Source organism: Rhinichthys klamathensis, unplaced genomic scaffold, assembly GCF_029890125.1.
Source record: "Rhinichthys klamathensis goyatoka isolate OS25496 unplaced genomic scaffold, OSU_Roscu_1.1 h1tg000276l_1, whole genome shotgun sequence".
Taxonomy (NCBI): Eukaryota; Metazoa; Chordata; class Actinopteri; order Cypriniformes; family Leuciscidae; genus Rhinichthys; species Rhinichthys klamathensis.
In genome coordinates, this window is record NW_026606795.1 from 297,700 (window position 1) to 317,370 (window position 19,671).

The following is a 19,671-nucleotide window of genomic DNA, read 5'->3' on the forward strand; positions in this document are numbered from 1 at the left end:
TTTTTTAGCAAGTAAAGTCAGTCGCTAAACATGGTGCACACGTCTTGACAAGTTCTCATACTGCAGTAGAGCAAAATCCCAACCCTCTTCCCGTCTGCTCACCTCAGTCTGAAAGCAGGCAGTCGAATTCTCTAGTCCATTTCCCTGCAGAGAAAGCCATGCACTGCCAGGACCCTTTTGTCAGCAAGACGCCCCCAAGGGACAGACTTCTGGGTCAGGGATCAGTCGAGAAAATTTCCCTGTTGACATTTGTGTTCCTGGCACATTATTGACTTCTGAGGGGAGATGACGGCAGCAATGCTACTGACATTCTACATTGGAAACACGACTTCTGGAAAGAGAGTTGTAATGAAACCTGATTAAATGTTGTGCCATTGATGTGTTATTTGTAATATAACCTTGCTAATTAAAACTACACCTTTACCTAAGCCCGTGTATCTGCCGAATTTCAACCGATTTTGTTTTAACAGCTGCTTCAAGCTAAAATACTTGGTGTGAAATTATTGGCAGTTAATGTTTAGGGACCTTGATATTCTAGATCTTTTTGGTTATTTTGCATAATACTGTACAAGAGCAGAGCAACCTCACTAGTCGAGTGAAAATGCAATTATTACTACAGTACGAGAGGTGGAACACCATGGTAAAGCTACATTTAGCAGTAATGAAGTGTGTCATATTGTGATGCGTTTTATTATTTTGTTTGTCCTTCCTAGACGACAGAAAGAACGACAGAAAGTCTCCTGTCACATGATCCACACCTTGCAAACTGAAAGGAGTTGGATTGCAATTTTTCTCTGATTTGACAGAGCAGTCTTATTCTTTGCCTGATTAACATTCAACACAAATTCTCTAGCAATGTGCCAGAGACTAAATCACAGTTTTTCTGCTTTTGATTTTTCTTTCCTTTTCATGGACACTTTCAAGGTATTAGAGTCCCTTTTGAGTGCTCTAAATAGTTTATTTCTGCCTTTGATCACTAATTTCAGTCCATTACCTGCAAGAGATTTCCCTTTTTTCTCCTTCAGACTTGTGAATACAGATTTATGCAAAAGACTTAATTATTATGGCATATCTTCACAAGGAATCAAAGGATTTGATTGCCATTAATGGTTCAAGTTGAGACAAGTATGTGAAATTGAAAAGCTTATAGTGTGCTGTTGGCATGTAGCAAACAATAGGCCGAAGCCACTTAATTCCCATGAAACCGCCAATGCTGAGGGTTGTTTTGTAGTATTAAACTTTGTCCCATTACTACAGACATGGTCGATAAGAAACTACTCCTAAAAAAACTACATAGCAACACCCTGGTTACCATTCAGTTGATGCTTGCTAGTATAATGACAGCAAGATTAGCAGAAAATGTAAAAATGTAGCTGTTTTTCCAGTCGGCCCTAATTCCTTCTCACGAGAGGTGAATGTTGGATCATGAAGGCACATCTATGGTATATGAGCACCGTCACTGAACTCGGGCGCCAGTCCAACGATAGCTCACGCCTCTGTCTTTGAAGTGTGGAAATGTTTGGCATCCCTCTTAATCCTTTTAATGTCACCAATAAAATATGTTTTATTAAGGTGACATTGGGATTAGTGTTTAATTACCACAGAGAGGCATTTAAATATGTCTGCTGGCTTGGCAAGCTCAAGCTACAGTAAAGAAGCACTTTACAGTGTGTAACTGCTAGCTACCCAACCAGATTAATGATGACACCATCATTTTGTTCATATGATTAGGCGATACAGTATGGCACATTTCCAGAGAGTTTTGTTGCTGCATACAACTGAAATACATTGGTATTGGTTTTCTTACAGTTGTCACTGAACATTAAACTGACATAGAAATATTTGAACATAAAAACATTACACATATCACCTTTAATCAGTTAATTCCCCAAATGGAGTATAAAAATTAATATAAAACCAATTCAAATTAAATACGAAAGAAGCACTTTTTCATCAGTTCTGGTGTTGGTATTAATGTGTTTTGCATTTGTAGGGCAATATATCCTGTTTTTCAGTGTGATCTTATTAGTATTCATTAGTTTTCATGTAGCATACACACACACACACATATATATATATATATATATATATATATATATATATATATATATATATATATATATATATATATTTAATACCACAATGGACTGTTTCTAAAACAAAAAAAACTATTTAAATATATAATTTAAATGTAAACTTATACACATTTCATATTATACAAACCTCAGATACATTCAAGTGTTTACGAATTTGCTTGAATTAAAAAAATACAGATTTCATAGATTTTTTTTCATAATTAAAATACAGTTGGCCATGCATTGATATGTATCAGTGAGTGTCTATTTACATATAAATACATATAAAACAGCATGTATATTTTTGTGCTTTTCTGCTAAATACAAAGTTCTGTCATGAAACTCTAGATTGCGCAGGCTGACAGGTCCTTAACTCAATCTGCTTGCAATCACGTCATTCTCTATAGGGCACAGCTGATTGGTTCCTGCTGTATCAGTAGCCAATGAGATCACTTTCTCAACCTTTAAATACTCGGTCAGCATTTGCTATAGCAGTGCAGCGCTCTTTCAGAAACCCTCCAGCTTCCCCAGCTCCACCTGTATATATCTGCTACGGGTAATTCATGTATGCTATATTATACAGCAGCAGCGTGTCTTACGTGCTCACAGCAGTGTGTCGTGTGTGTATTGGCAGTAGCAAATCCCGTACTCTACAGTAGCAGCATAGTAGATCTATTCCGCCAAAACATATCAACATTGTCATGCCCATTACCATGCCAAACACTTCGAGAGTGTGATTCAGTGTCCATAAGCAGGCACAATCCTGTTGTGTTTCAATCAGTTCATCAGCGCTACATACTGTGAACATCCCCAGTAAAGAGGTGCATCTGTACTGTATGAAAATGTGTTTGCCTCCATAAGCCACTAATTGCCACAGTAACATAATAGCATCCGTTGTGGACTTGGTATGATAAGTCGAAACGCACAGGTTCGGGAACAGCTGTACAGGGCAGGGTTGGGCCGAAGCCCGTCTGTTGAATGCAAACACAGGATCCAGGTTATTTTTCAGCCTGGCGGCCTCAACCCTGAGCTCAGAGCGATGGACAGATGGTCCATTTGAGACGCCACCAAACTAATCACGCTGTTCCATTAGCGAAAGTGTCTCAGATAAACGTCTGACTATGAGCACGCCCGTGGTCTCTTCGCCTTCCAATTACTCTATTGATGGCCGATGTTTTGACACAAATTAATTGGGTCACCATGTTGGTGTGATGGGGGGAAAATGCTACGGGCAAAGTCATTGTGTGATCATGGAATAGCAAATCTATTCGCTGAATTTAATTGATTTGCAATTAAATATGCTTCATATATATGATTTATGGCCTGTTAAAATCTCTATTATGCAATATCCTGTCTGAATAAAGTCAAGTTATTTCTAATCAAAGTGTTGTAGCAGTAACATTGCTGTATCAAATAATATGTTCAGATATTAACATTTCATTTTATTAATACTTAGCAGTACATTCAAATATTTAGACATTTTAGTTGAAATCTTTTTATTACATTTAGATTTTTGATGTATAAAATACACTTTGAAAATATGAAGGAATTTAAATTCTGTTTCTTTGTGCAATATAAATTTGTTTCAGATATGTATTTTTTTTTTTCATGGAAATTATCATTTTTTCAAATGCATTCACATTTGAGTTTAGATAAACTGGTGATGATTTGGAAAATTGATGTTTGCAAGTTTGCTACATGAACAGCAAAATATCATCCATATGAACATATTTTTTAATAAGGAATCAAACTGACCCGTTGTGTATTGCAGGAGTTTGCTGATGCGATCTTCCACCTGGTGCGAGAGAAATACACAGAGCTGGCCGGCTGCTCCTCACTTCTGCACGCGCGTCACAAAGGCCTAGCGGGCATCGTCATGACCAGAGGTATGGCATCATTTCAATCGGCCTGTGAATTATTTAAGAAGTTCAATAAGGGGAGAGAAAGCACCTCTAAGTCTCTGTGTATCCTGTGAGTGTGGAGCTTTGTATGAAATATTTAGTACTTTATCACCTGTGAAGAATCAACAGACAAAGATGCACATATATCAGAAAAAGTATTCAAAGAGCAGTCAAAGAATAGACTAAATGATCTACAGGCAATGAAGGTCTTGGGTTGTTGTTGTTGTTGTTTTTTTAGAACAATATTAAAGGTGATGTGTGTATGTTTTTCCAAAGATAAAATACTTTCCCTTATCCTAGATTTATATTCTGCGTCAACTATAAGTCATTCATGAAAGGTGCAAGCACTGTGGCTCTGTGGCACTATCAAAACATTGTTATTAGTTTAAAGCAACACCAAGTAACTTTTCCTCTGCGTCGCCCTACAGGTTGGAAGCGGAATTTTCCATTACTGCTGTCGTAAATAATTTAGCCTAGCGCATCCTACTGTCGCACGCGCACGCACGCACGCACACGCTCTCTGTTTATCCAGCACCGGGTTTGGAATCATGATGACAATACAAAAGCTACCCGGCTGCTAGGTATCTTACATGTAGTTGTAGTGTACTGTCGAGTACGCTCCACCTATCGGCAATTGTAACGCTTGCCGTAAAGCAAGTCAAATTTGTAGTTTTCTTATGTATCATTTGGACTACAGAAACGCGACCCGATCTGGCAATCTTACATAGCGTGGATATATCAGATAAAGGACCACAAAGCGGTGGCATAAGTGCATTTCACCATGTCCTGACTTGATGAACCACTGAAACGATTTTGAAAACATTATTTTAAGGTAAAAAATCTTACTTAGTGTTGGTTTAAGCATCCAATCAGCTTGACTATAGCAACAGCTCAACCAATGACTCAGGTTCGGTGTGTGTGCGTCTGACCAATTGCAGACTGGGGGAAGTGTTGGAGAAACCGGTTTATAAGCAGTCCTCTTTTTTTTGCACTTGTATGGACACTGACAGCTTTCAATTTAGATTTGAACTTTTGAACTTTTCATTCTCTGCAGAAAATGTTTGGTTTCATGTGCAAAGCTACAACACTAGACGTTGATTATTGGTGTGTTGCTATGTGGTTTTTGAAAAGGCATGTTTAGGTTGTTGCTAGTGTGTCCACCAGATGAAAATCACAATGATTCAGTAGGGTGGGGAAAATAACACATTCATTTCTGCTATTAATGCTTGCTGTTTAACATGTTTAACACACTATACAAGAGCTAAATGCAAAAAAAAATTATAATGGGTTTTTGTGAATATTGTTTAAGTTCACTTGAATTAAAAGTTATGTAATTAGTAATAAATAATAAATAAAAACAATATACAGTTTAGGCCTGGCTTATACGGTAATATTGAATTGCTATAATTATTAATTTTACCTTATTTTTAGAGGTATCAATATTAGTGTGATACTGGCCTTCATTTAAAGTGCTTAGTAAAAAAGATGCCATTAAAGAAATATCAAATATTTAAAACACAGTTGTTATGTTGTTTCCACTTTCCTTTGGATAATCTGTGAAAATGTATTTATGATTACAAGTGAGGTTTTTGCCATTAATCACGATAAGGGTTTGACATTAACCTTTTTGGCTCACCACACTATAGCTAGTGGTTTTCCAAAGTTACTTGCCACTCAGCAATTTCACTGCCCACAATTTTGACATTGACACCATGGGGAAAAACTGCCATATAGATATTTTTTATATTATCTCATAATTTGGCAGCAGGAATATTAGGCTGCTGTCATGTTACACGTGTTTTCTTTCTCAACTGTTTATGTTCATTCAAAACATAACTTGTTTATGTGAATACTCGCCAAGACCGGCATTATGACATTATTTTGTGTGTATTTGACTGTTTAACCACAATAAGCAGTGAAAAAGAACTCAATTTAGTGCTGAGAGGCAGTTTTATGTGCCGCACTTTGGGTGTGAGCACGAAATCTGCGGGAATGAGTAAAATTATGCGCAATACGTGCAATCCCACACCGAAATTCAAGCCCTGTAACAGCAACAATATTCATCCGGAGCAAATTAAACGAGTGAGTGAGGGGAGGGGCGGGTTTGTGTGTCACTCGCTGTCAGAGAGAGAGAGAGAGAGAGAGAGAGAGAGAGAGAGAGAGAGAGAGAGAGAGAGAGAGAGAGAGCAGCTGGTTTCCTGTATCTATTCCTGTATAGTATTGGAAAGCGTTTAATATATTTCAGTATATCAATATGTATCGAAAAATCTATATTTTTGACAACACTGCATTGCACTTAGTTTATTATTTCAGATGCCTTTTTAAAAGAGTACAATTGAAAAAAAATTATATATTATATATAAGATTCAACCCTCCAAAGTGGCTAGTAGGAGTGAGTGTGTTACGCCACTGCTGTAATACACCCTCTTTTGGTGGTTGGCGAGTGTTAATGTCAAACCCTGATCACGATTAATTGCAGAAACCGGAGCGATTTAATATTCAGGGTTAGTGGTTTAAATCACCAACCCCAAGTATAAACAATAGTGATACTTGCCTTATCCCATAATGGTATTTAATGGTTTATTGTTGCTAGTATATGTATATATCCCATGATGAGTTCAAACAGCTTAGTTGACTAGCAGTGAAAGGTTGGCTCGATGTTTCAGTGTGTTTGTGTAAGACACAGCTGCAGGCTTTCAGGAGTCATTGCAGGATCAGTATCAAGTTTTTCTTTTGAAGACCACAGCTCATCAATTTAGACTTCAGTGAGATCTGACCTAATCCCTGTCCTCGCTGCTCTGTCTCTCTCTTTCTCTCCTTCTCTCAGCTCTGTCTGCCTCACAGTAATTGCAGAGCATGTTTATTAAGACTGTTATCTTCAAAGATCCAGACGTCGGTGCCCAAGAATTTGTGGCAGGCGAGCAGACACGCAAACTTGACAGGAACACTAGGGGTTCTGTTCACTGCTCTTTGAGCATCTATTGAATCTTTTAGACTGGCACGGGCACCGGTGGAATATTAATGCGGGTCCAACTTTGAACCGCGGGACTTTCGCAGAGGGAGTCATAACCTGAGCGAGAGTGCTTCTCACAAGACTCTTATTGGATTATTTCATCTGGTAACGTAAAAGAAACAGACACCGCTTGAATCAGATGGTGCGTAATCGTGTTTCAGCCAGGCACAGTACGGATGCTGGGATACTGGGTTTTGAACATCAGATGCACAGTCAGGCTGGTAAAGGGAACCAAATATGTCTGCTTCCACATTTGGAAAACAGATGATTGTGTTTAGAGCAATTCAGAAGTGGAAAGACTGATTTCTATGCTGGAAAACTGCATAATAAATTCAACCAAGGGTCTGAAAAGTTTTCTTGTTATGTGGCATCACGACAAAATTGCATTTTATTCCCCATTCAGCATTCACCAGTTTCACAAATCGCAGTGATTTTTCTAGATATTCATGTAAATGCATCATCAAATGTGTAGTTATGCTAGCCTTGATGGTCCGATAATTCTACCCGATCACACTAAATGCATCTCTATGGCACGCAGTGTGTTTATCGTGTAATTTATTGGCGAAAATGAGTTGTTACGTGCATAGGATACGCATGGGTTGGTTAGGGTAGGTTTAGTAGTGGTGTGGGGTGCGTGTGTATTATACGTTTGGGTAGAATTAGTGGTGTGGGGTGCGTGTGTATTACACGCAAATTAACTACATATCAAATGCACGCGAAAACTGCGTATCATATGCACGTAAAAACTCATTTTCGCGTATAAATTGCACGATAATACACAATGCGTGCTACAGAGACGCATTTACGTGAGAACAGCCTGGATAATTTTAAACATCATCATTCATGGTGGAATAATATAGAAATGCAGTCAACTAATTTGGAACTATTATAGAAAATGAACACAGTGTTTGTCAGCAAGTCAGATTCAATATTTAACAGTGATAATACAGTTTATGTAGTCTGTTTTTGTAGATAAAGCTCATTCTCTAATCATATCGTTTTATATAAGCATGCCATATTTGCTCAAAGGTTTACTTGCGGTGGGAATTATCTCTGGAACACAATTTGTTAAATGGTGATGATGTACACCATTTTGACCTCATTTCATATTCAAACATTTTAACATGCAAGACCAACTTGTAAAGGATCAATTCATGAGCCTCTTTATTCCTAATGGCATGTAAATGACTTGGTAGATGATGACCTCGGCCATTTGCTTTACCCCTGAAGAAAATGCGTTTAATGCAAATTCATCAATTTTCAGTAATAATCGCTTTCTGCATGTATTTTTTTAACCAAAATATACTGTGCCCATCCAATCCAATATGGTAGTTAGACCTCCCAAAGCAGAGTACGCATAAAAACCCATCTAATGATTCCTTATGATTTGATGGCCTCATAAAGAAGCTGATGAACTGCATTCTTTCCTTGTTGTGCGAAACAAAACTCATTTAGAAAATGTGGGGGTAATGATGCTTATTAAGCTCATATCAGCATATGGGCTTCCCCTGACAGACCTCCACCAGAGTGACCCATGTGCTGATGAATAGTGTCTTGCACAGACAGTTCACAGAGGAATACTCACTTTCCACTCGCTGAATATCACTGTATATGACACTTATTATGAATCGGGTGCAATTCGGTGTCTTGTGACGGCAAATCAGCGGTGAAGGTTTGAGGCCTTAGAACATTATTTAAGATTATTAGAACATTTCTTGTTGCTTTTTCATAGATAAAGTTTACAATTGTATTTTTGTAGTCTGTAGAATTTATTATACTATATCAATTAATGTATTACAATATATGAACAATATATACAATATACACTCACCTAAAGGATTATTAGGAACACCATACTAATACTGTGTTTGACCCCCTTTCGCCTTCAGAACTGCCTTAATTCTACGTGGCATTGATTCAACAAGGTGCTGAAAGCATTCTTTAGAAATCTTGGCCCATATTGATAGGATAGCATCTTGCAGTTGATGGAGATTTGTGGGATGCACATCCAGGGCACGAAGCTCCCGTTCCACCACATCCCAAAGATGCTCTATTGGGTTGAGATCTGGTGACTGTGGGGGCCATTTTAGTACAGTGAACTCATTGTCATGTTCAAGAAACCAATTTGAAATGATTCGAGCTTTGTGACATGGTGCATTATCCTGCTGGAAGTAGCCATCAGAGGATGAGTACATGGTGGCCATAAAGGGATGGACATGGTCAGAAACAATGCTCAGGTAGGCCGTGGCATTTAAACGATGCCCAATTGGCACTAAGGGGCCTAAAGTGTGCCAAAAAAACATCTCCCACACCATTACAACACCACCACCACCAGCCTGCACAGTGGTAACAAGGCATGATGGATCCATGTTCTCATTCTGTTTACGCCAAATTCTGACTCTACCATCTGAATGTCTCAACAGAAATCGAGACTCATCAGACCAGGCAACATTTTTCCAGTCTTCAACTGTCCCATTTTGGTGAGCTCTTACAAATTGTAGCCTCTTTTTCCTATTTGTAGTGGAGATGAGTGGTACCCGGTGGGGTGTTCTGCTGTTGTAGCCCATCCGCCTCAAGGTTGTGCGTGTTGTGGCTTCACAAATGCTTTGCTGCATACCTCGGTTGTAACGAGTGGTTATTTCAGTCAAAGTTCCTCTTCTATCAGCTTGAATCAGTCGGCCCATTCTCCTCTGACCTCTAGCATCAACAAGGCATTTTCGCCCACAGGACTGCCGCATACTGGATGTTTTACCCTTTTCACACCATTCTTTGTAAACCCTAGAAATGGTTGTGCGTGAAAATCCCAGTAACTGAGCAGATTGTGAAATACTCAGACCGGCCCGTCTGGCACCAACAACCATGCCACGCTCAAAATTGCTTAAATCACCTTTCTTTCCCATTCTGACATTCAGTTTGGAGTTCAGGAGATTGTCTTGACCAGGACCACACCCCTAAATGCAGTGAAGCAACTGCCATGTGATTGGTTGATTATATAATTGCATTAGTGAGAAATTGAACAGGTGTTCCTAATAATCCTTTAGGTGAGTATATGATGTACATTACTTTTCTTTCTTTTTTTAAATCTTGTTAAAATATAACAAATATGATCCATCTGGCATTTGAGGAACATTTATTTGTTCATCTCTCAATCAACATTGTCTTGCTTTGCATTGTATATTTTAAAACTCTGAGTTTGATCGTAAAACCAAGCATTTAAATATCATCTTACTAAGACATTATTGGGAGAAATAGAGTAACAACTGATATTTAAATGCGTTTAATCTGTTATACTGTTATCTCCCTGATTTACATTACAAACATCAGAATGTCATCTTACTTTTGGCCAAATAAATAACAACATCTGCTCCAAATAGAATATTTTTACTCCATTTGGGCCTTTGAATAAAATTGAGCTGTTTTTCCTCCTCGAGTGTGAGATCCATATTATCATAGATTGCCGCGTTCGAAGCCATGACCGCATTACATCAGTATCACTTACGTAATCAGATTACTTTTCCCAAGTAACTAGTAAAGTAATGCATTACTTTTAAATTAAATATTTTTTTGAGTTTAACTCAATTTACTTTGTTTTCCCACTTGACTGACGGCTCTCTTGTCTCCATGTTCAGAACAATTGTCAGTAAAGGTGCAGAGGCGTTGTGTGCGCCGTGTAAACATGACAGATATTGTAGTTCTAGACTAAATGTGTTTACATGCGTTTACTCATCTCACTTGCACAAAAACAGATTCAGTATTCCTCAATATGAATACAAACAGTGAAATGCAAACTTAATATTACATAAAACTGCAATAATTAAATTACACGCTTTATGTATTTAATCTCACTTTATTAACCAATGTATTTGCTGCTGGCCTTAGATGATCCAGTTCAACCATACTAATGAGCTACTGAGCAAAAATTTGTATTGCTGAAGAAAGAGTTTTGAACATTCCTCTCCTGTGTCCTATTTTTCTGCGATCCAGAATGGCTGAACAGCTGAAAGTTAGTTTGAGCGGCGCCCTCTACTCTATAGACGTGAATTTGCATTTCCTTCAGCCTGAGGATTATTCATTTCATTTATTTCCAAAAATATACTTTTTTTGTTGTTATTAAAAAGCAAAAAAGCAAGCCCGGCCAAGGTAAGAAAAAGTAATGTAAAGTAATGAAACAAATTACTTTCTATAAAAAGTAATTCACGAGTTCACATCTACATATAATTATTATGGTAATGCAATATTGTAATGCATTACTTTTAAAAGTAACTTCGGCTTCTGAAGAACTACGTTAACAAAGTACAATAGCATTACATTTTTGTGTCTGTGTGTTTATTTATGAAACCTTGCCAAATATGTGGAACAAACGTTTTTATAAAAGTAATAAGTGCGGTTAAGCCGGGATTTACAGTGCATTTAGAACGACTAAGGGGGTTTTAGGCTCTCCGCTCTGCATTGTGTCTACAACGCCTCTCAGCTGTTCAAACACTGTAAATCATGTTAGCCAGAAAAGACTGATGTATCAAATATAATTCTCAACAAAACAAAACAAAAAATATGTATATTTTGTCTAAAGGTTCAATAAACTGTTCCATTTAAAATGGACTATTATTTCATATCACCCCTTATAGGGTTAAATCTGACTACTTTTTCAGCACATTCAGATTGTTTGACAATAAGGCGAGTTGTTCCCAGTATAGTACATGTCTTTTGGCACACCTGCCTTTGATACTGTGTTGTTCTCTTTCCTCTTCTTCACACAGCGGTCTACTGAAGGGTAAAGAGAGCGCCAGTCATGTTCACATCCAGGGTGTTTGCCTTTGTAACCACTTCACTGGCACAATGTGCTTTCTCCGAGATGTTGATGATTATTGCTCTTCTAAAAGCAGCAGTGCCCACAGGCCTTTCCACCCCCACACACACCGAGAGAAGAGCCTTTACAACAATTTCATGCCGGTACAGAGAGAAATTACTACACACTCTTTTCTTTCTCTCTGCCATCACCAGATTGATCTAAACTATCATTAAATGGAACAGCATGGAGAGAACAGACTGGGAGGGTGTGGTGCTTTGGGCCTTTTAACTTTCCTTTTTTTCTAGAAAGTGTTTTTGCTGTTGGGGATTGTTGAATAAAGATGCCTGAACACAAAACCTGGGCATGCTGGGACCCTGCTGTGCTCTGTACCAATGCATGCTGGGATAGATCAGGTAAGGCAGGTGGAGACCGGGCAGAAGCAGCGGGCTTTAGCCTTCAGAGGAACATTCGGGACGTTTGGCTCGGTCTTTGATAGATGAAAAGGTTGAGTTCATCTAATAGTGTGCGAACAGTAGAACATAACTCATTGTAATGGTTTATTGCTGGACAGCTGCACTGTTTTTCACTGGATTTATTTTCCCTGGAGTTCCAGGAATCTCTTTTCCCTCAATGAATTGTCAGCATCATTACTCCAGTCTTCAGTGTCACATGATCCTTCAGAAATCGTTCTAATATGATGATTTGCTGCTCAAGAAACATTTCTGATTATCAAAACAGTTGTGCTGCTTCATATTTTTGTAAAAACCATGATACATTTTTTTTCAAGATTCTTTGATGAATAAACAGTTCAGATAATCTCTTGAAACATTATAAATGTCTTCTAATTTAATTTAATTTAATGTGTCCTTGCTGAATACAATTATTTGTTTCTTTAAAAATATGTATATATTTGTGTGTGCGTGTGTGTACACACATTTTCTTAATTTATATATACACACACATTTCATTAATTTGCATGCAGACACATACAGACCCCTGCTGACTTTCATAACTTTAAATCTCTTAAAATAACATATAATTTGACCTTTTTTATAACAAAAAAATAAATATTAGGAGATGTACAATCACATGAAAACACGGTTTAAGAAAATATCCTCTTGCTTTTTATTTTGTTACACCACATGACTGCCACACTTCTCTTTTTTTTGTTCTCCAGAGGTATAGTACAAGTTGAATTTCTTGGTGAACTAACCTTTTAAACTCAGTTTATCTGGATAGTGGATACATGTAGTTTTTCACAGTTAGAATGTCCCACAAACCTGATATTAACAAGTATGAAAAAAATGAGCTATTGACCGCTTCGATCTGGAGTTATGACTCATTTGGACCCAGTCTCTCTTTTCTTCTGGCCTGCGTTTCATCTCTTTCTCCTCTTCCCACGGCCTCTCCTCTCTCACACTCTCTCGGTTCAGCAGGCAGCGAAAAGTGGAAGAATGGATTTCAAAGGCTATGCCTTTAACCCCACCTCAATATTAGTTTGTATTATTGTTATTGCCAGGCTGGTGGCGGCCGGGCCACGGTGTGCAATTCCGTCTGGACTCCGACTGATAAAAGCTCATATGTTGCCTCTAGCCTGCAGGTCTGCATGAGGCACTGAACACTACATTTTTGAAGCGATGGGGAGATATATTTTTTTTCCAGCACACAGAGCTTTATGGTTAAGCATGCTGAGACATCGGCTCACACGCTTGAGCTGTTCTCAGTGCAGAAATCCTCCGTATCGGGTCGAGCAGCTGTGGGACAGGTACAGCGGGACGTGGCAGGTGGACACGCTTTGTGCCGGGGTTGTGGGTTTCGTCTCGCTGTGGCCGATGAAAATGTCACAGGAAAGCTTTGTACACTGATGACCAGTTACTCATTCTTTGTGTAGAGAACATCAGCAAATGAACAGCTTTTACTGTGGAATACAGCCGAATTTAGAGTTGTGAATCCTGCTTGTGTTTTAAACGCTCATGTCCTTTTCTTGCATCATATCTGGAGCGTTTTCTCTCTGATCCTTAAGACAGAAACACACACTCGATGCAAGTTTGCAAATGCAGATGTGAATGCTTGGCCAATGCATTGCAAGTGTGCAGCGTGCAACTGTGGCTAGAAATATTATAGCCAGAAGAATGGGTAAAAGAGTAGCAAAACTCGGGAGCATAGATGTAAATTTGAGAACTTGTATAGGTATTCGTACTTGTACGCTTAAATTTACACTCACAGTTCCAACGTAAAAACCTGAAAAATAAAAATTTGAAGTTGAATGTTGAGATTTCGCAGACAATTGTCACAAACCTGTATTCTGAATTTGAAGCTGTAGACAAGTAGTCACAAATGTGTAAAATGCCATTCAGAAATACAGTGACAGACACAAACTTGTAGTAGCCTATATTTGCACTTATTCTTTCATTCATATTTAGCCTGGTTAAAACCAGACCATTCTCAGTTGTAACTGAGTTATGGTCTGGCAAAGCATCATAGACAAATCATTTCCAGAGGGGCGTCACCAACGGACGTCGCGGATAGACCTAAACCCAATCAGAGCGATGAAGGAGATGACGTATGCAGAGCGGCGGAGAAACATCTCCGAGTGTTGTTCTTTGCTCGGTTTTTAACAAAAAGGAAACGTTCAAATCACTTAAAACAGACGCGATAGCTGATTCGAACGACTGATGTTCGATGGCGGCATCCATCTTTGTAATGTAGGCTACAAAATCTGCTTCAAAATCCCAGCGCTGTCGTCATCGTGTAAAGCCCGCCCCAACGTTTCTGATTGGTGCCTCGATTTCGGCGGATTGGAAATGAGCTTGAATGAGCTCTTTGCCAGACTAACTTTCAGAGCAAATCTAAATTTGCCGGAAGTTGTCTGGGTTTTCCCAGGCTAATTCATATTAGCAGAACAACCTCAATTAGGCACTTCTCAAATCTGTCACTGCAGTTTCAAATCTCCGCACCTTGACTTTTGCAACTATTTCCGCGATATATTAGATGCAAGACTAACTTGTGCACTTGCAAACTCAGTGGCGGCGAGAGAGAAAGGCAGGCAGGGGGAGGGCGATGACGAGACGTTTTATTGGTTGGCACCTAGCCAATGAAATGGGACTTCTTTTGTACGCGATGATGTCACGACACTCGCAGCCTCTGGGACATTCTGAAACGCTAACATGGGTTAATAATATTCTAACTTAGACAGTGGTATTAAGACTAAACTCAGTAAACACCATACTAATAAAGCATATCATGTACAGAAAAGCAGATGAGCCCAGGTGTTTAATTATAAGAAAACCGTTATAAAGACAACGCTTAACGTGGCTTAATGTACTAATAAGACAGAGGTGTTTACTGGGTTTGGTCTTTTAATATCACTGCCTTAGAACATTATTAACCCACGTTAGCGTTTAAGAAACGTCCCAGAGGCCGCGGGTGTCGTGACATCATCGCGTACAAAAGAAGTCCCATTTCATTGGGGGAAAGTATTAATTTCTTTAGGAAAAAATTATATCTGAACAATATTGTCAAAAGTTTAGAATTAAACAGGTTGTTTTAGGTTACTGTATCTTTAAAGGGTTATACCTAAAAAAAAATAGTTCACCCTAAAAAAATCATTTACTCTCCCTCATGTTGTTCCAAACCTGTATTTCAGGGTGAGCTATCCCCTTAAAGATACAGTAACCAAAAATAACCTGTTTAATTCTAAACTTTTGACAATATTGTTCAGATATTATTTTTTCCTAAAGAAACACAAAAGAAGAAGTTGACTGTCTGCTTACCAGAAGAAAGAAACTCATACAGGTTTGGAACTACATGAGGGCGAGTAAATGATGACTATCCCTTTAAGTCATCGACAGGTATATGTAAATGACCCCTGATATGACTGAGTAAAGGCTCTTCACATATTAAATTTGTGTCAACACTTACTCACAGTAAGTCTGCTGTCAGATCCAATATTATTAAGCTGCAATATGATGACTATATGTGTTTGTGTCTTTGTGCTCATCAGGTGTGGATCTAAGACAGGCCCAGGTGGTGGCGCTATCAACCGGCACTAAATGCATTAACGGAGAATATATCAGTGACCAGGGCCTGGTGGTCAACGACTGCCATGCCGAAATCACGACCAGACGAGCCCTGCTGCGGTTCCTGTACTCACAACTAGAGTTACACCTCAGGTAAAGGACACGCATGTAGATGACTTAGATCAAGTGTGCCGCACACATGCTGAAAAGCGAATGATGCGGATGATGTGTTTTTCAAAGAATCAGCTTTAAAAAATAACATGAGAAATTAATAGAGAGCAGCATGATGTGTGTATGTACAAATGAAGTCATGCATTCTTCTGATATACATTGCGTTTCCCTAAAACAATGCTCAAAATAAAAACTCTGTAAGTATGTGAATCCTCAAATACCATAGAAGATTACTTAAACTCATTTATCAGTTTGTAAAAAGAAGCAGAAATCTATTTTATATCGTAATGCATTTGCATATCAAGTGGTAGTGAAGCTTGTTTTTTGTTAAAGCTCTTTTTTCCCCACACAAAAATGTGTTATCTGCTGTATATATTGCCTCTTGAGGTGGAACTATATGAGCTCAGAAAATTGCTATCTTTGTGCATGTCAACCCTTGTGAAATAGAAGTGCACTTAATTGTATTGAATGTGTACTTATACACTGTAAAAAAAACAAAAAAAAAAACGTAAATTCACAGGTAACGGCCTGTATTTTTTTTACAGAATTTTGACGCTTTGTCATTATACAGTGAATGCCTGTAATTTTACAGAAATTTGCTGTAATTTAAAGGTCCACTATTGAATTTACAGGTGATTGCTTGTATTTTGGTTTTACATCAATTTTACAAGGAAATTGTCTGTATTTTTACGGTTTTTGCATGTAATTTTGTGAAATGGTTATTTGCTGTAATTTAACAGAATCTGTCTGGAAACTTTGCTGCCAGAGTTTACCGTTTTTTTATGGGATTTTTTTTTACAGTGAACTTTAAATCTTAAAAGTATATATAAAAAAAAAAAAAAAAAAAAAGATAATATATAATCAATTAAATAAAGGCCACTGGCGTGCACTTGAAGAAAGTACACTTTAATGACACTTTGATAACACACTCAAGTACACTTTTAAACTAAACTATAAGAAGAAATGTTTGAAGATAAAAGGTTGCGCTGATCTATATGACAGTTGTCATGAACTTGTAGGATGCAGCATCAAGCAAAAGAAAAGTTATCCTCATTCAGTAGTACATTTAATAACCATATTTCAGAGACAATATAAGTAATAAGTGTCAAAAAGCTCTAAAGTTCAGCTAATTGCATTTAATATAAATTTAAACTATAACATGCAATATTATTTTCATAGTCTTTTATGCTAAAATGTACTTGTTTTTTCATAAGGGAAGTGAAAGTTTTTTTTTTTTTTTTTTACTTAACATGGTCATGACAGGAGCTAAATAAACATGTATAAAGTCTTGTTGCTATACTTTTGACAATGTGTCAATGAAGCCCGTTTATTTAAAGTAAAAAAAAAAAATGAAGTCACAATGTAAGATATAAAGAACACAGGGTCGCAATTTATAGGGAAAAAAGTCGCAATTGTTAGATTTGAAGTCGCATTTGAGATATAAATTTGCATTGCGGCAAATAAAGCGATATTGTCATAAAGTCACAATCGTGAGATATAAAGTAACATTGCGATTAAAAGTCACTCTGTGAGTTGTGAAGTTGCGATTACGAGAACATATTGTAAGATTTAAAGTTGCATTATGATATATATAAAGTGATATTGTAAGTTATAAAATCACATTTGTGAGTTATAAAATGACTGTGACACAAGTCACATTGCGGTAAAGTTTAGGGGTGGGAATCTCTAGGCACCTCACGATTCGATTCGATTCCGATTCAGAGGGCTGCGATTCGATGCCAAAGCGATTATCGATTATCTGAATCTTTTTTTGTGTGTGGTTGTGTGACTATTCTTTATGGGTCATTACTTGGTACTTTTAAAGCACTTTGCTTTAAAAGTACCAAGTAATGACCCATAAAGAATTGACGTACAATATATTTTATTAACATACTTGTAGTAAATTAATAATATAACAACGACCGTTACAGCCGAGTGTTTTTCCTCCTCTGGGTGGAAACGTGTCATATGGCTTCTCATATTTGTCATGTTTCCAAAATATTTTAGTTTTATTCTACAAAGCTTACAAACAGTGTGGCTCTTGTCCAGCTCCTTTCCCCCGTCAACTTCATAGAAGCCAAAATATTTCCACACGTCAGCTTTTAACGAGGAGGGTGTTTGGATTTCGCGCTCAGCCATCGCGTCTCTGTTATGTGCACGCCACAGACGGTCCGGGCACAGCACTTCCGCGCTTCAGAGTTCCGTCTTTTGCGTTCCGTAAATATTACGTTATTATAAATAAATAAATATATATATATAAAAATTAAATCGATTTTTGATATTTGTGAATCGATTCAGAATCGTCCACGTCCGCATCGCGATGCATCTAATGGTGTGTTCACACCGAACGCGAATAGAGCGTCAAATACGCGTCTATCGCGTCTAGTTAGATGCTTGAACATTCGCTCGAGTTCAAATTTTTCAACTTGCGCGGAAGACATTCGCGGCAAACGCGTCGCCCAATTCGCGTCATTCGCAACGCCCGGCGCGAATGATGCGTCTATTCACGTCCTTGCATTGACTTTGTAAGTAATCTACTCGCGCAAATAATTAAATTCGCGTTTGGTGTGAACACACCATTAGAATCGATTTTTTCCCCCACCCCTAGTAAAGTTGCAATTACGAGAAATAATGTTGCAATTGTGAGACACAAGTGGGAAATATAGTCAAAATAACAAGAAATAAAGGCATAGGTTTAAGATATAAGGTCACAATTACCTACTTTTTTATTTTACTCTGGAGCTTCTAGTAATGTACTGTTCATCCCATTGTCTTGAAAGTGCATTATTCTAAACAAGACACTTGCTTGCTTTCTCACAGGTTCTCAAAAAGTCTTGTTATTTCCTGTGCTAATCAACAGCATGTCAGAGAGCTTGTCAAGAATGCCTAGCACTTGTTGAACCTGAGCTCCAGTCAGAGCTTTCGGCAAACAACACATTTTCTCACAGAAGCACATTTTACACCTAAAAAAAAGAACTTTTCCAATTTCGATTCTTGGTTCATAAAGAATCTGCATTATCATTTCAGTCTGGTCTGGCGTCGGAGGAATCATTGTGCGGCGGCGGCGGCGGCGGAGACTTTAAATGTCTTCCTCGATGTGGCAGATTGCAGCACAGAAAAGCCTCCTGTAATGTCATATTTGCATACGCGTCGTCCCAGAGTGCATTATCTGCAGCTAAATGGGCCCGCTTGGCTGGGTCTGGAGCCTAGTTTGGAAGATAAGTCATTATGTACGGCAAATAAAATAGCACACGACGGCCATCAGCTTGTTCCTCAGTAGACAGATCTGGAGCAACACGACTCCCACCCTTGACATCGCAGGTCATTTGTGTAATTAGCACAGCTTAGGTGCCAATTAGAGACGATGATGTTTGCGCGTGTAATGCGCTCCCTGTGCACAGTTCACCTCGTGCACTATTCCGAAACGTCTTTTGTAAGATGTCACAGTGAGGCGCTTATGCTAATTATGATGATACGTGTAAAAGTGGGGCGGCTCTGCTGGAAACGCCGTGTCCTCCCTACAGCCGGCCGGCCACAGATCATCCGGGTTAAAGAATTACAGCACGCCGTTCTCTCGGCCATTTATATTCGCCTCGTTCTGACAGAGTAATAGCGCGAGGGGAATGTGACAGTGACGGAACTAGCCTTGGTCGCGGCAAGGCCAATATTTGTCTCCTTTGTGTCTTCTGCCCATTATTAGCCG

General features: G+C 38.4%; 1 protein-coding gene across 3 annotated transcripts in view; it reads left to right on the plus strand.

The window, feature by feature from the left end:
• The window catches only part of adarb2 (adenosine deaminase RNA specific B2 (inactive)), a 225,407-nt gene that overhangs the window by 180,882 nt on the left and 24,854 nt on the right, over positions 1 to 19,671 (plus strand). For all 3 annotated transcript variants that reach the window (XM_056268772.1, XM_056268773.1, XM_056268774.1), the window contains 2 exons: positions 3,847 to 3,961; positions 15,782 to 15,950. In XM_056268772.1, the coding sequence (XP_056124747.1) occupies positions 3,847 to 3,961; positions 15,782 to 15,950 (284 nt within the window). The remainder of the gene's footprint in view (positions 1 to 3,846; positions 3,962 to 15,781; positions 15,951 to 19,671) is intronic.